Consider the following 20,928-nt stretch of genomic DNA (forward strand, 5'->3'; position numbering starts at 1 on the left):
GTTTTTGTTTTCATTTGTTTTTGAAATTGCCACATTAGCAAAAAATCAAAAACATGTTCTTGAACTCTGATTTTGTTTTTAAAGTGAAAAACAAGTTGGTTTTTGTTTTGAAAAACAATATATGTTTTTGAATCAAGAAAAATATTGGTTTTTAAAACGAAAATAAAACTTTTAATATAGAAATTATATGATTTGTAGAGCATGATGTTGAATAATTAGATGAAAACATGTTTTTGAAATCAAATTCAAAAACATGTTTTTAGCTTTAATTATGAAACCAAAAAACACATACACAACCAAGATGTTTTCTATGTTTTGTTTTAAGAAACAATCTGTTTCCAAACAAGATCGTTATGATTTGTTTTTAAAACCTGCTAAAAAAAAAAAAAACAATTCATATTGTACAACGCCCTGTAAAAAGTTTGAAATCCATGCGTCTCACGGTCTGATCCAGTCCAAGTTTAACAACATCCAAGACTATGGTTCTATGAAGACCTTACGACATAAAAAAGGAAACTCGCATGAATTTCTGAATCACAAGCCTACAACTTCGACTTTATTTATCAATGTTAGAAAGAAAAAAAATTACACTATACTTGTTCAAGACATTGAAAAAAATTAGTCTTACTGATCAGATATAAGACCTTGAATCACTGGCTGGGCCTCTCACAGTCCTACTGATCATAAACCTTTTTTCTTGGTTTTTTTTTTTTTTCTTCGGACATACATCTAGGCCCAATTAGTTTAGAGCAATTAATATTGTAGCCATGCCAATCCCTTGTGTAGAGGTTGTGAGGAGATCAGATTGGCGCCCTACAAGTGCCCCATATACACATTTCAACATGTATAGGAAACACCTTCTGCAGTTATCAATATTATATTTGGCCTCATAAACACTCCACATGTACATCTCAATGTGCATTGGGAATATTTCTCGACGTTGTTAGTGAAAGATATTTCAAATACACGATTGGGATATGCTGTTGGGTATCCTCTATGGGGCACATATGTGAATTCGTAGATATCCCAATACACGGACGGGTGGGAGGTGATGTCGGTTACGCAGCATCTCTTGTATTGAGGAGGCATGAATTCAAAACATCAAACCATGAAAAAGCAGGCTTTCCTATCACTAACCCCATTAATCTACTATAACCAACGCAGTGTTTAGTATGTTTGGTTCTTTTACCTAAAACATTTTAGGCTCATCAATTAAAATTGCATACTACTGTTATTTGAAGGTTGATATATTTGTATCTAGATGAACCAATCATAGTCAGCTCTACCAGTCCATCTTGGTGATTATACTCTTTAGGGCTCATTCAATTTTTGGATTTTGAGAGGAAAAAGTTGGTCAATCAAAGGAATTTTTTTTTTTAATTTACGTAGGATCTATGAAAATTTTAAATCAAAGATTATACTCTTTGCGGTCCAATCTACATGCCGTTACCCTTAAAAAACTTGTAATATTAATGAAATTACACGGTCATAGTCATACAGTCCACAAAGATGAAAAAAAAAAAAGCTTATTTGGACTCTATTGGGGTCTTGGTACCGTTTTAATCAGTCATCTTGCGCTTGAGAACGATAAACAATTGAGTCCCTTTCGTATAGTCTAAGTTCAAAATATAGGAAGACCGGGCAAGTTTCTCAGAGAACCGGTCGAACAGTTCGTCTATGTTCTCACTTCCGAAGTGTTCCTTGATGATTCCCTCCATGCCAGCTCTCAAGTGCATCGAACAGGGTTGCTCAGTAAGGGCGACTGTGTTCCTTGTTACGTTGACCTGCTCCAGTCTCTCGATGCTGAATAACCCATTTCTCTCTACCAGATCTTCCAGCTCCTGGGGAGAAGCCATGTACAAGGGGAAGTTGAAGGAGTCTACTTTGGCTTCATCAGTTAATCCTATCTTTGCCATATCCATAAGGCAGGACCCCAGAAGATCAAATAACATACCAAAAGTGGACTCAGAAGGTGGGATCCCATTTGGGAGTCCTGGCAGGATAAGGACCATCAGCCCTCCAGAAACAAGCTCTGTTGCTCTTGCAGAAAGAAAGGTCCCCATGTCCTTCGCGAATTGAGTTGAATAAGCCTCAATCACTTCCTTTGAGGCACTTGTGTAATGGACTTTCCCTTTGTTGTATGCAGGAGAGCTTTTGTCTATCACCTCCTTCGGTACCTTAGAGAGCCATTGGAGTGCATAAGAGGAGTGCACAAAATCGAGAGAGCCTTCAGGAAACAAGCGACCATAGAAAGACCCCGGAACACCGGTCATGAAGTATCGCCTGTCGGCAGGGAGGGAGGCGAAGAGTGTGTTGAAATCATTTGAGACATGGTCGTTGAAGAAGACCTGAAATTCCAGGATGCAAGAACTTAGGCCTTCAGTTTGGTACTTGAGCTCTACGGCTTCAATTATGTTCTGCACTGCAAAATATGTATTGGGTCCAACCGAACAGCCCAAATCCGCAATACGAAATGGGTAGGAAGTAGAAGAGTTGTGTTTGATGTCAAGCTTCTTGGAGATTTCTTCAGAAACCATTTCTTTGGAAGCATTTATGCCTACTCTCTGCAAAGCAGATCAAGTTTTCTCTTGGGTCAACGCCATTATCACAATCAGAAGGGATCATAAAACAGGAAAGACGAGTTCTGTGATATAATTGAAACTTTACAAAGGTACCTGATAATAGGAATTTTTGGTGTAGCTATACTGGCCATCTCCTCCATTCATGGGATGTGCATCAGCTGTAACACCGATCTTCTTAACTTCCATCTCTCTCTCTCAAACACCAACTGAAACAAATTAAGTTTATTTATAGGCAGCAGCCGTAGAGCTTGCTTCAATTCAAGGAGAGGGGATGCGAATCCCTCAAGTTGAAACATGTATCATGAGTGAATTATTTATTTGGAAGAAAATTAGACATCTAGAAGCCTTGAAAATTTGGGTGTTTTAAGGGCTCATTTGGATTTTAGTAATAAATTAGCAGGACCCATGTGATGCAAGGGATTACGGGATTTATTAAGCAAAAGCTAAATAATAGAAAGTCATTTACTAAAATACCTCTTATAGTTTTATGGATTTACTAAAATACATCATATAGTTAGCATTTTACTAAAACACCATGTATAATTTGCAACAGATTTAATTAATCTTCCATTAGATGATAGTAGAAAATGATAGTGTTGACCTTAATGTTCATTTAAATAAATTTAATCAAAAGAAAATAAAAATGCAAAATACCATTTTATCCCTTAATAAGATGCAGGCAACCATTTTATTGGCTATATTTAGTCAATTTTGTTTTCTGTACAAAAAAAAAGTGTTAAGGGTATATTTGGAATAAAAATCATGGCCCTAATGGCAAAACAAACACTCCTTAAGGAAATGTTGATTAAGTAAATAAGTTATAAAATATATGTGATGTTTTGGTAAAATGAAAACTATAAGGTACGCTTAAGTAAATATTTAAAACTATAAGGTGTGTAAGAAAGGCAACGGGATAAGGAACATATACCCTGTCCTCGACCTCGATTATGAAATTAACCCTAGTCCCTGATCCCTGATGGGGATGGATTCCCTGTGGGCACCCGAATCCCCGAAATGTTTTCAGATAATAGTATTTTTTAAATAAATAAAAAATTAAATTATAAATAATGTTTTAAATATAATTAGGGTTGAGGCGGGGTGGGGGCCTCAATCCCTGTCCCCATTCCTAGCCCTGATCCCGACCTCAACCCCAACCGGGGATTCCTATCAATCCGTGTCCTCGCCCTCACCCTGCCAAAACAATCCCCATCCCCGCCCCATTGGGTTGGGGAAGTCAGGTCCCTCTCTAGAATGGGGAAAATTGCCATCCCTAAAGGTGTTGTCTAGTAAATGAACCTAATAGAAACATATAAGAGTATACAATTGTTTTATATTTTATTTTTAAATAATTAATAATTATTCATATTTTATGTAGTATTTTTAATAAAATTTTTATAATACAAAAATAACAATAATTAATTTTAGTTAGGTTTATTCATCAAACTGATGAAACCGACTAACTCGATTAACTCGACCTGAGTTGGTTGGTTAAAAAATAACAATAATTAATTTCAGTCAGGTCGAGTCAATCAGGTTGGTCGGTTAGGTCGAATTAGGTATACAATTCAACCAAGTTGGATCAGTTTCACTTTGGCCATTTCTAAATCGATCAAAATCAAATGACCTAACCATGTGTGTATATATATATATATATATATATTAATATTTTATATTTTAAATATGAAAAAGTGGGAGAATTCCCATATTTATTTGTCTAAAATGTTTTATATCATAAACCTAATTTTTAAATTTATTTTTTAATAATTACACTATATGTTTTAAGTGGATTGGTTTTCATAAAAGGTTAATTGGTTTCAAATGACCAACTCCCTAACCTGACCACATCAATTTTGTTGGCCAAATAGCCTACGACCAAACCAAACAAAATCATGAACACTCATAATTTCAGCTAAAATAATAGCCTCGTCTCTGATAAATAACAATGGCTTAATCTCCAAAAATTATTGAAAATTTATAGCGAAAATATACAATTATTGAAAATATATTGATAATGAAAAATACAATAATTATAGAAATTACAAAAATACAATAAATACAAAAAATATATTAACTTAGTCAATAAATAATATAATTTATAATAATAGTTTAATCTGTAATAAATATTAGTCAATAACTTATAACAAAAATACAATAAGTACAATAAGTACAATAAAAATTTGGATATTAAATTTTCCTAATTTAAAATTTTGAAAATAAATATTTTTTATGCCAATACTTGTCCTTAACTTCACATCCAGGGCATGAAAGTTAAATCAGTACATTATGATAGTACATGATATAATAATGTTAATGCTAGGTGAAGGGTAGTTATCTACATATTATTATCTTTAGATTTAATCACTGAATTAAAGCATCTAAAGTCTTCAAAAAATAAAAAAATTTAAAGAAATCTAGTAAAAAATGTTTTCAAAATCATAATATTTTTCATCTTTAATTTAAAGTCAAAGGGTGATGTGTGCCCATGAAGAGAATATCTGATTCATAAGTCCACAATTTCGACTTAAAAACATATCCAAAGAAAATAAATTCCAAGAAAGAGGATAGCGATCAGCTTTTTGTTTTTGTCTAAGCATATATAGCGTATTGTGCAAGGCATTGCAAATAAGGACACAAAGTGTTGAAAATCATGAAAAAAATAATGTTGTTAAGTCAGGACTTTGAATCTCTGGCTACGGTCTGTTACAGAGAAAATAAATTTTAATTCAAAATAAAAACATATTTAAAATGTTGTTTCTACATTGAAAATCAAACCTAATTTAGTCAATATCTTTTTTCTTCGAAAGCCCAAAGGCTAAACCCATTCATTCAAAGGGTGCAACGAAGATATATAAAGTGGAGACAATAACCTCGGTGATAAAGGTGTTAATGGACCGGTTTTGGATTAGATGTTGTCCAGTCTAAAATTAATTTTGACGGATTGAATGGATCAATAAGACATATTGGATTGGATTAATCCGGTCCAAACTATTTATTACATTGGATTGGACATGATTATGATTCGTCTGTAACAAATTTATATTGGATTGGGTTGGAGTCAGCCAACATCTGATCCATTGATATAAGATAAGAATATATGTGTCAATAAACCGGGTTTGGGTTGAAACTAATCTAAATCAAATGAATTTAAACAAATTGGATAGTCTAGACATTGAATTGGACCGGTCCAAATTAGATCAAAACATTCATTGGATTGGATGGAATTTGGTCCATTTATATAATGGACTAACATTGGACGGGATCGGATTGGACCAAATCCAGTCCAATTGACACCCTACTCGGTGGTAGGAGGTGTATACCATTGTACAGGGTAAAAAAGTGTAGATGCTATTTGATCTTTAGGCTCAGTCATACAAAATGTTGTTGCCAAATTTGAAAATTACAGATGCAAATATCTTCAATATAAATTCATACAAAATGTTGTTGCCAAATTTGAAGCAGAGGATAACAAGGTAACTTTCTAGATCGAGAGGTGAGGGTCTCACCCACAAAGAGGATAAAAAAATGTCAGAAACCCAAAATTATTACAAAGGGTGAAGACTCCAACAATTAAATTATCCGAGAATTAAGGGAAGCCGATATCACAACAACAGAGTTAAATAAAACACTCAAGTATGCCTAAGTGTAACTTAATTTAGAATTTGTTGCCCTTTTATATTTGGAATTGCCCAATAGAGGAGTAATGGGCAATGGGTAACGATCCTGGGAATCTTGGTTATGGACAGAGCTGTTACAGGGACGAGGGCCAAACGTTATAGCCTCGTAAGTGCATCGAGGGTAAATGTGGCCACCCACTTAACGCTTACAATAAATGCTCCTCTATATTAGTGATCGGCCAAATGTTATGATAGTGTCATTGCCGAGGCCGAAGTGGCGAGAATACCCTCGTGAGATTCCAAGTGTCACCATTTGGTGGGCCAATCAAATATACACATATCACTTACCCCCACTCGATGCCGTGTTGCCGAGGCCAAGGCCGAAGGCAATGGGGCTGATAGGGCAATGCAGTCAATTCATGCCGGGCCCCTCGTAAAGGACTATGATACTTCTAGGGTGGACGGGGTAATGTAGTCGACAATTCGTCTATGATTAGAAGAAAAAATTTTCTTTATACGATGTCCTGAGAGTTGGTCCTTCCGATTCAATTGGAGGGACCCAAATGAGGCCAGATGCAGTTGCCAAAAGGATGGCATGATGCTGCAATGTTGAGGAGTCGGCAATGTTGAATCGGCTTCGGTTAAGCAAGACGATTCATGCCAGATCCCTGGTAAAGAAAGAGGCCTTAGTAAAGGCCAGCCTTAGTCCTGCCCCATTTGGTAGGAACATTCCCATTGTCTATAATCTTGGGCTCCTTTTGCATTCTAAATATTTATATTTATATTCTTTCTTTGAGCCTACAAATGCAAATATATATAGTATAAATACATACAAATAATATAAAACAGGATTTTGCACTCTACATATTTGCATTTTTACTCCTTTCAAACTGAGCCTACATATTTATATCTCTACTCTTTCAATAGTAAGCCTTAAGGAATTGGCGTAAACATTCAAATTTGAGCTTATTAATGTAAACCTGAATCCAAATCCAAAGAGAATAGGATCCTATCAGACCTAGATCACATTCAGATTCCAGCTCTACTTCATTTATGAATATAAGAAATAAATAAAAATTTATTACTTTTTAACAATGTATAATAAATTAATATATATCATATATTTTTATATTTTATATATTAAAATCAATAAATAATTATATTTGTATTTTAATTGAATAATTGAATTGAATGCCAAATCGGATTCTAGAGTTTCAAAGTTTATTGACAGCCCTTGACATGATTAAAAAAAGATTGGAAATAATGGATGGACCTTCTCGCAATTAAGGGTGTATTTTGTAGTATGGATGAAAAATTGGGTGGTGTGGACCAATCCACACCACACCACAATTCACAACTATTCTGAATTGTGGACAGACTATGTGGATTAAAACAGTCCACATCCATAGTGGTGTAGACCAGTCCATATCACACTTTTTTATTCCATGTATCACATATACAATTTATGAAGTAATCTACACAGTCAATCATAAATGTCTAATTTTTATAATTTATATGATAAATAAAAGGCTTTGACAATTGAATATTAGTTTTAACAAACACTGCAAGAAAATCAGTCAAAGCCGACGGTCATTAGGCCTTAAGACTGCCGCCTTAGATCTAAGGCGACGGTCTTAAGGCTGTCCCCTAAACCACTATCAACTTAGGTCAAGACTGCGAGCTTAGAGAGAAAAAACGCCGCCCTTGAAGACCGGTCTGAACCATTTCAATTTACTCTAAAGCAGCAGTTCACCGCCGCTTTAACAATAATAAAGGTGGTGGTCCGAACCGCCAGCATTGGTCCTATTTGACTGCCACCTTAGGTTTATCAATTCGTTGTTTCGATTTTTAGGTGGCGGTCCAAACCGCCGGCTTCGGTCCTATTTGACCACTGTCTTATATCTTGTTCATGGCTAAACCGACGGTTACGTGACAACTAGCTTTGATATATTTTCTTAATTTTTATTTTATCTTAATTACATGACAAATCTCAATTTAATACCTATTCAATACAAATCTCATGGCAATTGATGCAGAAAAAACAATTTAAAAATGCAATTAAAAACAAAATCTATTAGTTAAATTATTAATTATTATAATATCCAAAACAAATTGTTTAAATACAATATCCAATTGACCTAAAAGTACTAGGAATTTAAAAAGATCAATTTACCTAATAATGTAACACGTCTTCCAATGCAAATCCACTTAACATAATGGTTGAACCTGCAAATCATACCATATAGATTATTTTAGAATGTAAAGTAAATGACATATCAATAAAAAATGTATAAAATAGAGAATTAATTGCGTAGGTCAAGAAATCACCTTTGCAAAGATAAACCTGCAGTTCTTTGCAAAGAGTAAAAACATGAGATTTCCACCAGTCAACCACCAAGTTTGTTTCAAAAACTTTTGTTCTATTTGCTTTTCCTTATTGATACATACCGTTAATTGTTACTCAGAAACATTTGACAGATGAAAGGGGTCCGACCAATCTAACCATGGAGAGACCTGGGTTCTACCTATATGTTAATTATTACCCCAAAACTGTACACATCAGATCTGAAAGATTCCACATGAAAAGAATAAATCAATATTTCTTCAGATCTTATCTTTAAGAAAAATAACAAAACAATCAAATCAATGATGCAAGGTTCCTTACTTCTATCTGGAAGGCTCACTGAGGAGACCTTTCGGGGACTAACTGGACCGAATGTGATATTAGTACAACACTCCTCAACGAATCCCTTGTGTGCTGCAGAAGCAGAAAATGATCAAAACAGGCAGAACAAGAAATAACTAACTGGTGGCTCCCTTCAATGCCTTCATGTAACCAACAGATATGTTTTGGTTGTTAAAACATAACTAAGCTCCTTGGATTAACTAAGAAGCAGATACAAAGAGATATTTATGTCTTTTATCATAAAGTTCAATTCACTTGGAAACATAAAACATCACAAACAAGGATTAACAGACCCAACTCCCTCCAAACTTGATTTACGAATATCTAACATTTGTTTTGTTTTACAAACCCACAAGTATTAACAAAACAGTGTTTATTTGAGAAAATTTTAATAATATTGCTTCAAAGTAATGTCTGGTTTTTACATTTAGGACGGAAGACGAAGCTGTGATTTTGATCTTAGAATTTTCTCTGTCTTTGTATGTATAGATTACAAATTACTGTTGAAAGCGTCAATTCTGTTAATTTTGAATTGCCCCCCTTGCTGATTGAAAAATAAAGGAACAACACTCACCATACATGATTAATTATATCCAAAAGTCATGGCTGCAACTTTTTGGCTGACTTATGATCAATCAACCCCAGCAAAACTCAAAAGGTTTGTTCTCAATGCAAAACTCAGGCAATCATTAACTGCTATCCATATTCAAGATGCATGACATTCAACCACCTGCATCAATCAGAAGCTTGAGATTGCTTGGGGAGTTACAGAAGGATTTTCAGCTGCGAAATGATGACTGGTTATCAAAGGGTAACTCTACAGGTGTTGCATCCAGGTTGTAGAAAGCTCGCTGTTGGGGAAGAAATATGTGGACAACTACATCACCTGTCAAGAAACAAGTTATCACTGATTGTTATTTGAAATAAAAATGCTCCAACTTCAATAAAAATGCAAATTAGTTTTAAAAGGAACATGTGAAGAATATTGTGAAGATGGTTTGCCGGAATAAGCATGAAAAGGCAAGATTAGGTTATCAATAAGATTACAGGTCCCAAAGCATGATAAAACAGGGTTTCAACATGAGAAACTTCTCTAAAGTTTCAACTTTATTTTATTCAACAAGATTTTCCCAAGAAAAAAAAAAAGAATTCAAACTTCTTCCAATGTTAACAGCATAGATGGTATCCCCATCTCAAATTTCTTCTGCATTGAAGGACCATCAAGAGCTATTAAGCACTCAACTCAAGTAGGAAAATAAGACTAATCAGCAACACTCAGGTTTGATGGAAGGAGTTCTAAAGCTTCTGAACTCCCATCCTTCATATGTACACTGAAATTGGAGAACTCATGCGGTCTTGGTATCCCCACTCTGAGGGAAAACCTTCTTGGTTTCAAACATTAATGACCGGGTTGATCATCATCCAGCCTTAATAACCAAGCTTCCACAATGCAGTCCTGCATGGCTGCGTCTAGAAACTGACAATCATCAACAGAAGTTTAATCCAAGAGATGCCCCCTCTACAGTTATAACATTGAATCTGCTGAAGTTTGATTTGGCTGTGTCAAGAATTCATAGCATGAGTTATAGTTCAGTTTACAGTTTTTCATCACCAGTGCCAGGAAATAAGAAATTAGAGCACTTACCAAAATCCAATACAGTCCACGAGTTGGATATAATGTCACCTGATGGGACTTTTCTATATTGTTTCTCAGCTAGATCTTTTATTTTGGACCTACATATTAAAATCAAAGTGGTAAAAGGTGATGCATATATAAGTTATCCGTAACTCCTACCAATGATTAAGTTATCATTCTTATACACATAAGACCTCAACCACATACCCAATAGCATCAATCTGAGGGCGTGAAAAGGCTGTAGCAATGATAAAAAACCAAGTCCAATAAACTAGAGGCTTCACAAAGAGAACACGGATATCTGCACCCTTTACTTCGCTTGCAACCTTGGCCCAAGCCACAACAGCTACGCGAGTAGCAGAGAAAAAAAGTAAACTCTATCCTTTAAGTCCACCAAATTGCTAAATATATGAGTTTTCTTTAATAAGAATAGGTTCATGAAATTGTAGAAAGCTGATGAAATAGGAGATTTCTTCCACATTTCATGAAAGTGTCAAACTCTTCCTCTTATGTAGAATGTGTAGGGTCTTCATAGTTTGAAAATGGAACCACCCCCTGGCGGGTTGTTGCTAAGATTTTTGACAACTTGAAGAAAGGGAAAGAAAACTCATATCGGGTGACCCAAGAATGGGTACAACAGTTTGAGGTCCCCAAATCATTGCTAAAATAATGCAAATTAATGGTCAGTTATAACGGGTTCAAAACAAGTTTGAGGTCTGAGACACAAATATACAAACATGACAGGTTCTCAGCATCGTCGTCGGCTTCTGCACCAGGTGTTTTTCTATCGTTTCTTTTGTAAACCACCTTCCCATACAAGTCCAACAATCCGTCGAACAAATCGTCTGTGTCTCCACTAACACTCTGCAAAAATGCAACAGACCAACTTATTATCGTGAATCAGAGCCAATGACGTTATTGAAGCAACAGAAATAGCTTTCTTAGCATTGAAAAGATGCATAAGATTAATATCATAGATTCCAATTACCGAATGAATGGTAAAGGAGAAAAACTTACGTCATTGTGTCTGTTGTGGGTGTATGGGAGCAGGAACGAAGCAAGGCGGGCGTGTGAAAATGGTAAAGATGGTTTTGTATTCTTTCTCTTAATGGAGGAGAAATTCATGGATTGAGTTGCTGTTTCGACTATAGGGCGGACAAGGACAGTAGGAGGAAGGGGGATGACAGAAGAGGGAGTTAGAGAACAGGGATCCAGCAACGCATGCGTTTTTTATAACAATGCAGTTAGAGAGAGAGAGAGAGAGAGAGAGAGAGGGAACGAAGAGAATGAAAAAGGAAGAGGAATAGCAAAAAATAGAGAACCAGTCTGCTTGGAGGTGTAAGTGGCAGAAATCCTATTTGTCCATTGGGCACAATGTAGGGACATATCTTCTATTAAATAATGAAAACAAAACACAACATCTATCAATTTTTGTTCTCACTTCTAAAATCCAGGTTTTTCTTAGCCTTCCCTAACCTCATTCACAATGCCAATCACCTTTTTTTCCTCATTTCAAGGAAAAACAACATCTATCCATAGACCATGTGGACAACACGAAGACAATTGCAGTTGTTCTTTCAAAACGTAAAGCTTCTCTGGTAATGTGATGGATCATGCTTGGTGATCCATATTACAAATATTTATATTGTAGTTCCGCTAGAGGGGGTCCAAAATTGGTGATCCGTAGAGGGTTGTCCTTCGAATAAGAGTTCTCTTCAAAGGATCTGACACCGACTTTTGGAATTGGAAAGGTGTTATTGTTTATGCCTCTAGATGAAATGGTTTCAGAACTTGAAGACTCGAAGTTGTATTTCGGTGGGGGTGTTCGGGAGAAAAACCACAAGAGAAGATGAAGAATTGGAAAGAAAAAAAAATGGCGGTGGAAAAAGAGGGAGTAACACCACCGAAATCAATATCACCAACAGAAACAAAAGAAAAAGAAACAGCGGAGAAACTTCAGTGGAGGCGGCCTCCCTTTGCGGCGAAGCGCTTCACTGGTGGAGAGGTTAATGGTAAAATGCAGAGTTTTGATTGCGAATATGAAATATAATACCAAAACTAAATTGTGGACAGGGCCCTTCGGTGACAAATACCCGTTAAAGATATTTTGGGGTGTGGACAGGGCCGGTCCACGATATAATGTGGACTAATCCCTTGCGGTTCATCCCGTGGCATCAACCAAACGGTCCAACCACGAGATGAATACACTATCGAACACTGCCAAAATTCTCCGCCAATACAACAACAGAATCTCCTTCGATGATAATACCATTGAAATTTTGAAATCAAGTGATTGGTGAAGTCTGAATCCATATTGTTCACATTATTTTAACCATAAAGCGCTGGTCACATCTGGTGCACAAGACACCATAGTCACACAGGATCTTGTAGCCAGAAGATCCAGTCTCTTTAGCAAATTAAACAAAAGAACTTCCAAGACTTATCGGGGACAGGATGATGAACTGAAGACACATCATACACTTATAGTTTGTTTGGTTGCTAGACACAAATGAGAAATAAAGAATATTCGGGTTAGGTCCTTTGAAACTCGTGTTTGTTTGATGGAATAGTGTGAGAAATAATGGAACGTCACTTAAAAACAAGGATGAGTAAAGGCGTAAGTCAAGCCGGGGCGCTCATGCCCCGGCATGACCTGGCATAATTTTGACCCAGTCTGGCACGAAGAACCATGGGTCGTGTTAGGCCTAGCATGGAGGTCCGTGCCATGTTGGATCAGGGGTTCGAGGCCCATGGGCCAGTATAGCATGGTCCAGCCCGTGGCACGGCCCACCACGGGTTGACACGGCACAACTTGTGGGGCCGGCCCGCTCAGGATATAGCCGTTGGCCCCCGTTGGGGGGTATTTGTGTATTTTTCTTATTGGGGGTTGAAAAAATGACATTAATGCCTACCAACAGCTATATAACAACTAGTTTAGGGGGTTTTTTGGGTAAAGTTATAAATAACTTTTCAATAACCACAATACCCCTCCTAACAACTAAATAACAGATAGTTTTGTAGGCATTTTAGACAATAGAATTATATTCAATTCCTATAAATAGCCCTATCCTCTACCATTCTCATCACACCAATTCAACAATTCTCTTAATCTCCTCTCTCTCTCTCTCTCTCATACTCATACATTCTCAATTCTCTGCAATCTAAGTAGTTCTGATTAACTCATTGTCTAATTCTACATTCTCCAATTCTTAAGTCTAAACTTTATTAAAGTTTCGACTTTCAACAAGAAAAATGCTTGCTCAACTAGCTCAAGTATCTCAATTTGGGAGGCTTGGACGTTGAAAGGCTTCAACCATTGAAATCAAGTTGGGATTTTGAACCGGCAATCCGAGTAAGTTGAATTAGATTAATTTTTATTTTTTAGAATTAAAAAATGGCCGATTCTTCTGAAAACCGATTCCCCAACATATTTACCATGGATGATATTCAATCGCATCATGATAATGTTAGCACTGATGCGATTGATGTCGATGGAAGTGAAACTTTCACCCCCAGTACTGATACTAAGGGGAATTTTCAAAGTAGAGGATATCGAGGGGAAGGGGAAAACGGTCATTTGCCAAAAATGTTAAGGACTTTAGTTATTGTAGCAAGGGTGGTATGCGTCATTAGAGTAGGCATCTTCTCACACATGAGTGAGATTAATATGAAGGGAGAGAAACAACCTGAACATAGATTGGGAGGGGGAGTAGTTTTGTACTTTTAAATATTCACAAGAATAAATGAGACAAGAAATTGCTATGTATATTGTACATGCAGAACAACCATTTATATTGGCTGAAGATCCAAAGCTAGAAAAATGGTTGCATAGTTCTGTAAACCCACAATATAAAAAAGTTTCTAGGAATAATATAAGAACTGATGCTTTAAAAATTTTTTATTCATATAAACAAAATTTAATTTCTTTGTTAGAAAATCTTTATTCTAAAGTTGCAATTACTTCGGATGTTTGGACATCCAAATTTAATTTTAGTTATATTTGTGTTACCGGCCATTTCATTGATGAAAATTGACTTTTGAATAAAAAATTTAAGTTTTACTAGGCTAGAATGGCCACATAGTGGCCCATCTATTACTACAAGTATTTTAAATACTTTGCATGCTTATGGAATAGAGAATAAATTATTTTCTATTAGTTTTGATAATGCCAACAATAATGATTCTATAATAAATATTTTAAAATCTCAATTAAAATCATGCTTAAATGGTAAATTATTTCATATTAGATGTGCATATCACATCTTAAATTTATGTATTCAAGATGCCTTGAATATTATTTCTACTCATATTTCAAAAATTAGAAATTGTATTACATATATATAAAAGCTTAGGGGCAAGAAAACAAGAATTTAAATATTTATGTCAAAATTGTGGTTTGAAATATAAACATTTTATTTTAGACGAAAAGCACAGTTCGAATTCTACCTATGTTATGTTAGAAAGTTGTGTATCTCATTAGGGTTGTTCATAAGAAGGCCCAACCCGACCAAACCGATCAACCCGGACCTACCCAACCCAAGTCGGCCGGGTTTTCATCACCACGGGTCGGTTTCGGGTTGTGCAAATTCCTAAACCAATGATTCGGTTCGGTTTCGATTTTCTTGTGTGAAAACCGAAACTGACCCGGACCGAAGCAATTTAGTTCCTAGTTTAAACATGAAGTTCCAAAGCCCATTAGGCCACCTAGTTTTTGAATGGTTGCAAGAAACTTTGGATTAGTGAATAGTGATTAATGAACAACTTTTGTGATTAACTTTTCATTTAAATTTTATCATAGGAGATGGTTGAAATGATGTTCAATTTATGATTGTTTTTAAAATTAGCAAGATTTTATCACAGGGATCAACTTAGAACCGAAACCGACCCAACCCGACTCAAACTGACCAGGTCGGTTTTGCTTAACACTGGGTCGGTTTCGGTTTCTATGTCAGGTAACCCGACCAGGTCATGTCGGTTGGAAAAACCTCAATAAACCAACCCAACCCGTGAACAACCCTATATCTCATAAACAAATTCTTTTTTATTTTTATAATTTAAAATGCCTAATGATATGATATTTTAGGAAGATTGGGAAATGATAGTCTATATAAGAGATTTTTAAAATATTTTTATGATGCAACTAATGAATTATCTGGAATTTATTATCCAATTAGTTGTAATTTACCTTATCATTTAATGGTAATTAGTGATTGTTTTGAAAAATATAGAAATAACCCACAATTTTAATGTATTGTTGAAATTATGGAAAATAAATTTAAAAAAAAAAATTGGGATAACATTTTCTCCCCTTTATTGTTTAGCTACAATATTAGACCCTAGGATTAGGAAAGATGATTTAGATATTTTACTTGAATCATATTGTGAAAAAATGAATATTGATATAGAAAATAAAAAAGAAGAAATTAATAATTTATTATTTGAAATGTACAGTTTGTATGAATTTGAAGTTGTAAGAAATATTCCTACAACTTGTTCATCATCTTCTTCTACTTCTGACCTTGAGCCCAGTAGTAGAAGAGAAAAACTTTTTTATTTAATAAGTAGAAGGTAGAAATCTGCTAATTTTACTACAAGTTCATTTACTGAACTTAATTTTCATTTACAAGCAAATTTTTCTAATTTAGGTGAAGGATCAAATAATTTTGATATTTAAGCATGGTAGAGTGAACATTCAAAAAATTATCTGGATCTTGCTACCATAAAACATGATCTACTAACCCCCTCCAATGTCTACAGTTCCATCGATGTCTCGTTTTAGTGCAGGTACTAGGGTGCTGTTCAAGGGAAAGTTAAATATTTTAGTTTTACAATTTTACTTAGAAAAGAAATCAAAATTTTCAAAAAAAAAAAAAATAGTGCAGCCCGATTCAACCTAGGCCCAAAGGCCTACCTTGTGGCCCAGCCTGGCACGACCCAAGCCCACAGCACGGCCTACAACCCGGCCCGACCTAGGCCCGTAGCACGGCATGGCACGGCATGGGCCAGCCTACGCCTTGGCTGTGGGCTGTGCCGGGTCGACTCCCAAAATTTCCATTGGGGAGGGCGGCATAGCACGGCCTGCCTTTAGCACGGGCCACCAATAGACCGTGCTGTGCCAGACCACTTTACACCTCTAGGGATGGGGGTCTCACTAAAACGATGAAACCCCGGTGAGAAAAGAAAACCTCACAACTCAACACCTTGTGACGGCCACCACTAAAGCCAACCTAAACATGTCGTTGAACACCAATACTTGCCTAACCATCAGAAACAACGCCGGACTAAACTCCCGACGACCACCATGACTCACCCACCATTTCAATTGATGGCCTAGTTTCCGACCCCCAAAGGCATCTCATTGAACACGATTCTGATGCCAAAACTGTTATGGGCCCGGGCATAGGATCTCGTCACGGGGCGGTCCACGGGGAAAACTCCTAGCCTTTCCTTGCACTTCCCTTTGTGTGCTGACCCTATGGTGGCGAACTAGGGGGTGATTTGTCCAAGAGATCACCCGAACTCTCCTTACACCTTTCTTGGTTGAAAACTGAATGAATTTATTTCCACTCATAGCTCCTTAAATTTGAGATTACAAAGGGAATTCCTTGTTGGATTTGGCTAGACTGGGGAATCCTTAACAAACTCAAACTCCTACTTCTAAACAAATTGCCTTCCTCTAATGATAACACGACTCCTACTAAGAACAGATAAGATAAGGATAAGGCATGATGGAAAGTGTAGCTGGCGGATGGCAAGCCGAGCTGTTGTGGTAGGATAAGGTGGGACCCACCCTGATGAGCTGTTGTGTGGGCCTCGCTCTACTGCTGCTGCCGATGGTGTGTGTGCCTCACGGTGCTACTGCCGTGGGGTGCGTGCTACTGCCCAGTGTTGTTGTCGTGCGGTGCATGCTGCTCCTTAGTGCTGCTACCGTGCGGTGCGTGCCGCTACCTATGACTGTGCCGCTGGGCGGTGCGTGCTGCTGTGCGCGTTGCGGTGCATGCTGCTGCCTATGACTGCGCCGCAGTGCGTTGCCGGGTGGTGCGTCCATAACATCACACCCCTCCTGGACAACGAGCCTGTCAAGCTCGAGTTCTGGGTAGGCGCTGTGCTGATGGTAGTTCGTCCCATTCCACTAAAACCTCGAAGGTACCCTGATTGATGCGTGATCGTACAAGAGCTCGAGGTTGGAGGATGGGTTTGCTGTCCTTTAGAGGTGGTAGGGGAGGCACTTGATCCGGGGGAGTCCCTGTAAAAGGCTTCAGGAGGGACACATGAAAGATGTCATGGATTTTGTTGTGCTCCGGTAGCTCGAGTTGATAGGCAACCTTCCCGATCTGCCTGAGAACCTTGAAGGGCTTGTAAAATTTTGAGGCTAGCTTGGGGGGGCCTCGACGTCTAAGGGAGAGCTGCTAGTAGGGTTGGAGCTTCAGCCAAGCGAACTGTCCCGACTCGAAGGTGACTTCACGGTGGTGTTGATCGTAGGTGTGCTTCATGCGCGCCTGTGCCTGCTATAGGCACAAGGAGACTTCGGCCAGGAGGGCGTCGCGATCTTGGAGGCTGCGATCCACTTCTTCCAGCCGTGTTGAGCCTGGTTCGTAAGATAAGAGATAGGGAGGGTCTCTACCATATACCACCCGGAAGGGAGTCATGCCAAGGGAGGAGTGGTAGGACGTGTTATAACAGTACTCAGCCCATAGAAGGCACTCCACCCAACGCCTGGGTTGGTCTCCCACAAGGCAGTGGAGGTACATCTCTATTGTCCGATTCACCACCTCTGTTTGGTCGTCAGTCTGTGGATGGTAGGCGGAGGAAAAGGCTAGGTTTGTTCCCTGCAGTCGGAAGAGCTCCTTTTAGAAGGCACTGGTAAAGATCGGGTCCCTATCACTTACAATGGATTCGGGTAGCCCATGTAATCGGAAGATGTGGCCGAAGAAGGCGTGGGCCACTGAAACTGCACTGTAGGGGTGAGATAAGGGGAGGAAGTGGGCATACTTCGAGAAGCGGTCCACCACCACAAATATCATCGATTTCCCTCTCACCTTGGGTAAGCCTTCGATGAAGTCCATGGAAATATCTGCCCAGATCTTAGTGGGGAGGGAGAAGGGTTGGAGAAGGCCTGCTGGGTGCAAGTTTTCCCACTTCTGCTGCTAGCATGTTGAACAGTTCTGGATGAAGTCCTGTATCGAAGCCTTCATGCCCTGCTAGTGGAAATCTGCATGGATGCGGTGCAGTGTTTTCTGGATACCCTCATGTGTGGCGTTGTGTGTGCTGGAGATAACGGAGGGAATTAAGGGGCAGTTGGTTGGAAGATAAATTCGGCCCTTTTACAGTGCCAACCCATCCTACATGCTCCAATTGGAGTCAGTCGTTCCCTCCTATATTTTCTTGAGCAAATCGTTCCATTCGGGTGACCGTGGCAGTTCATTCCGAATGTCTTCCAGCAGGGAGAATCGGGGCTGTGAGATTGCATGGAGTAGCATGTCGTCTTCTCGACGGGACAAGGCATTTGCGGCACGGTTCAAGGCCCCAGCCTTGTAGTCTACCCGGAAGTCGAATCCAAGGAGTTTTCTAACCCAATGCTGTTGTGGCGAGGTGGTGAGCCATTGTTTCAGCAGATATTTGAGGTTGTAATGGTCCGTCTTGACAATGAAAGATCTTCCCCACAGGTACGGCCTCCAGTGCTGCACTGCCTTAGCTAGGCCAATAAGTTCTCATTCGTAGGCGGGCAACTTAAGGTGGCAGTTGGCCAGCTTGCAGCTGAAAAAGGCGATTGGGTGCCCTTGTTGCAGTAGTATTGCACCTATGTCGATGTCGGATGCGTCACACTCCACTGTGAACTCAAGATCAAAGTTTGGCAACTATAGAACTAGTGTAGAGGAGAGGGCTTCCCTTAATTTTACGAAGGCTACTTCAGTTGTACCATCTCAGATGAAGGCATTTTTCTTAAGCAGACTTATTAGCGGGGCTGCCAACAGTCCGTAATTGTGAACAAACTTGCGGTAGTAGCCTGTCAGCCCTAGGAACCCGCGGAGGGCCTTGGCGGATTGCAGTCTGGGCCATTCCTTGATGGTCTAAATCTTGGAGTCGTCCACAGTGACCCCTTGGCCACTAATCACATGTCCTAAGTAAAGGACCTTGCATTCCCCAAAGGAGCATTTTGACCGTTTGAGGAAGAGCTGATGTTGTTGCAGGAGTTCAACAACAGTTCGCAGATGCTGCACGTGCTCTACCCACGATTTGCTATAGACCAGGATGTCGTCGAAAAAAACACCTCGTTCATCAGGGCCTGGAATGTGGAGGGAGCGTTGCTAAGACCAAAGGGCATGACCAGGAACTCGAAGTGGCCATGGTGTGTTCTGAAGGCCGTTTTCTCCACATCTTCTGGGGTCATTCGGACCTGGAAGTATCCTGATCAGAGGTCTAGCTTGGAGAAGTACTGTGCTCCATGGAGTTCGTCTAACAACTCATCTACGACTGGGATGGGAAACTTATCCTTGACCGTCCGATTGTTAAGCTCTCTGTAATCCACACAGAATCTCCAAGTCCCGTCTTGCTTGGGCACCAAAAGAACTGGGGAGGAGAAAGGGGAGCAGCTGGGGCGGATGATCCCTTGCTGTAACATGTTTGCGCACTGCCTTTCTATTTCATCTTTCTGCCGATGTGGGTAGCGGTAGGGCCTGACAACAATGGGATCTAATCCGGTTATCAGAGGGATTCGGTGGTCGCAAGCTCTGGGAGGGGGAAGCCCCTTGGGCTCCTTGAATACTGCAGAGAAGTCCATAAGGAGCCTTTCCATATCCGTTGCGCATGAGTCCCCACCTTGGAGTGTATGTAGTTGCGCCCTTGTTCTTATTCTGGTTCCTTGCCATGTGACTGGTTTGCCATCCAAGTTGAAGGTCATGGTCAGGGCGGCGAAGTCCCATAGGATTGGTCCAAGCGTGATCAGCCATTTAACACCTAGGATGATGTCAAATTCGTCCAAGGATAGTACGAATAAATATGCTTGGAAGGACTTTGTTCCGACTTGAATTCTGGTGTCCTTGCAAATTCCGGGGCTGTGAACTCTTTCCCCGTTTGCCACGACCACCTGTAATTGTGGTCTTCTTTCCATGGGCAGTTCTAACTTGCAAGCCGCCTGTTCGCTGATGAAATTGTGGGTGCTACCCGAGTCCACTAGAATACAAACTGGCTGCTCTGCTATCAATGCTCTCAGTTGCATGGTTTGGGAAGTCTTGACCCCCGTGATGGCATGGAGGAGATTTCTGGTTCTGATGTTGTAGGTTCATCCTCTTCCTCTTCGGGTTCTTCTACTAGGAGACAGAATAACTTCTTACACTTGTGACCCGCGGAGTACAGGTCATCGCAGTTGAAGTACTGCCCTCTTGTGCGTCGTTCCGTCATTTCGGCTCA

At 38.9% G+C, this 20,928-nt stretch overlaps 2 protein-coding genes across 9 annotated transcripts; both read right to left on the reverse strand.

Annotated features, from left to right (window-relative positions):
* Nucleotides 1-1,446: 1,446 nt before the first annotated feature.
* Nucleotides 1,447-2,942, reverse strand: LOC148863982 (loganic acid O-methyltransferase-like). Its single transcript, XM_088974664.1, has 2 exons — nucleotides 2,676-2,942; nucleotides 1,447-2,564 (listed from the first exon to the last, which is right to left on the reverse strand). Exons 1-2 carry the CDS (start codon nucleotides 2,766-2,768, stop codon nucleotides 1,560-1,562), a joined length of 1,098 nt encoding a protein of 365 aa, XP_088830790.1. The 5' UTR covers nucleotides 2,769-2,942; the 3' UTR covers nucleotides 1,447-1,559.
* Nucleotides 2,943-8,241: 5,299 nt separating this feature from the next.
* LOC148863983 (protein Iojap, chloroplastic-like) lies at nucleotides 8,242-12,578 on the reverse strand. Of its 8 annotated transcripts, none has more exons than XM_088975506.1 (9): nucleotides 11,536-12,578; nucleotides 11,256-11,382; nucleotides 10,726-10,864; nucleotides 10,528-10,616; nucleotides 9,704-9,768; nucleotides 9,457-9,612; nucleotides 8,862-8,954; nucleotides 8,525-8,761; nucleotides 8,242-8,422 (listed from the first exon to the last, which is right to left on the reverse strand). In XM_088975506.1, exons 1-6 carry the CDS (start codon nucleotides 11,641-11,643, stop codon nucleotides 9,589-9,591), a joined length of 552 nt encoding a protein of 183 aa, XP_088831632.1. In that variant the 5' UTR covers nucleotides 11,644-12,578; the 3' UTR covers nucleotides 8,242-8,422; nucleotides 8,525-8,761; nucleotides 8,862-8,954; nucleotides 9,457-9,588. The 8 variants fall into 8 exon arrangements, with proteins under 8 accessions (XP_088831632.1, XP_088831629.1, XP_088831631.1 ...); XM_088975503.1 differs by having other exon boundaries at nucleotides 8,525-8,540; nucleotides 8,645-8,761; nucleotides 9,457-9,768; XM_088975505.1 differs by having other exon boundaries at nucleotides 8,525-8,548; nucleotides 8,645-8,761; nucleotides 9,457-9,768.
* Nucleotides 12,579-20,928: the final 8,350 nt, after the last annotated feature.

This window comes from Nelumbo lutea, chromosome 3 (genome assembly GCF_056320005.1).
Source record: "Nelumbo lutea isolate HS-2025 chromosome 3, American lotus-T2T, whole genome shotgun sequence".
Taxonomy (NCBI): domain Eukaryota; kingdom Viridiplantae; phylum Streptophyta; class Magnoliopsida; order Proteales; family Nelumbonaceae; genus Nelumbo; species Nelumbo lutea.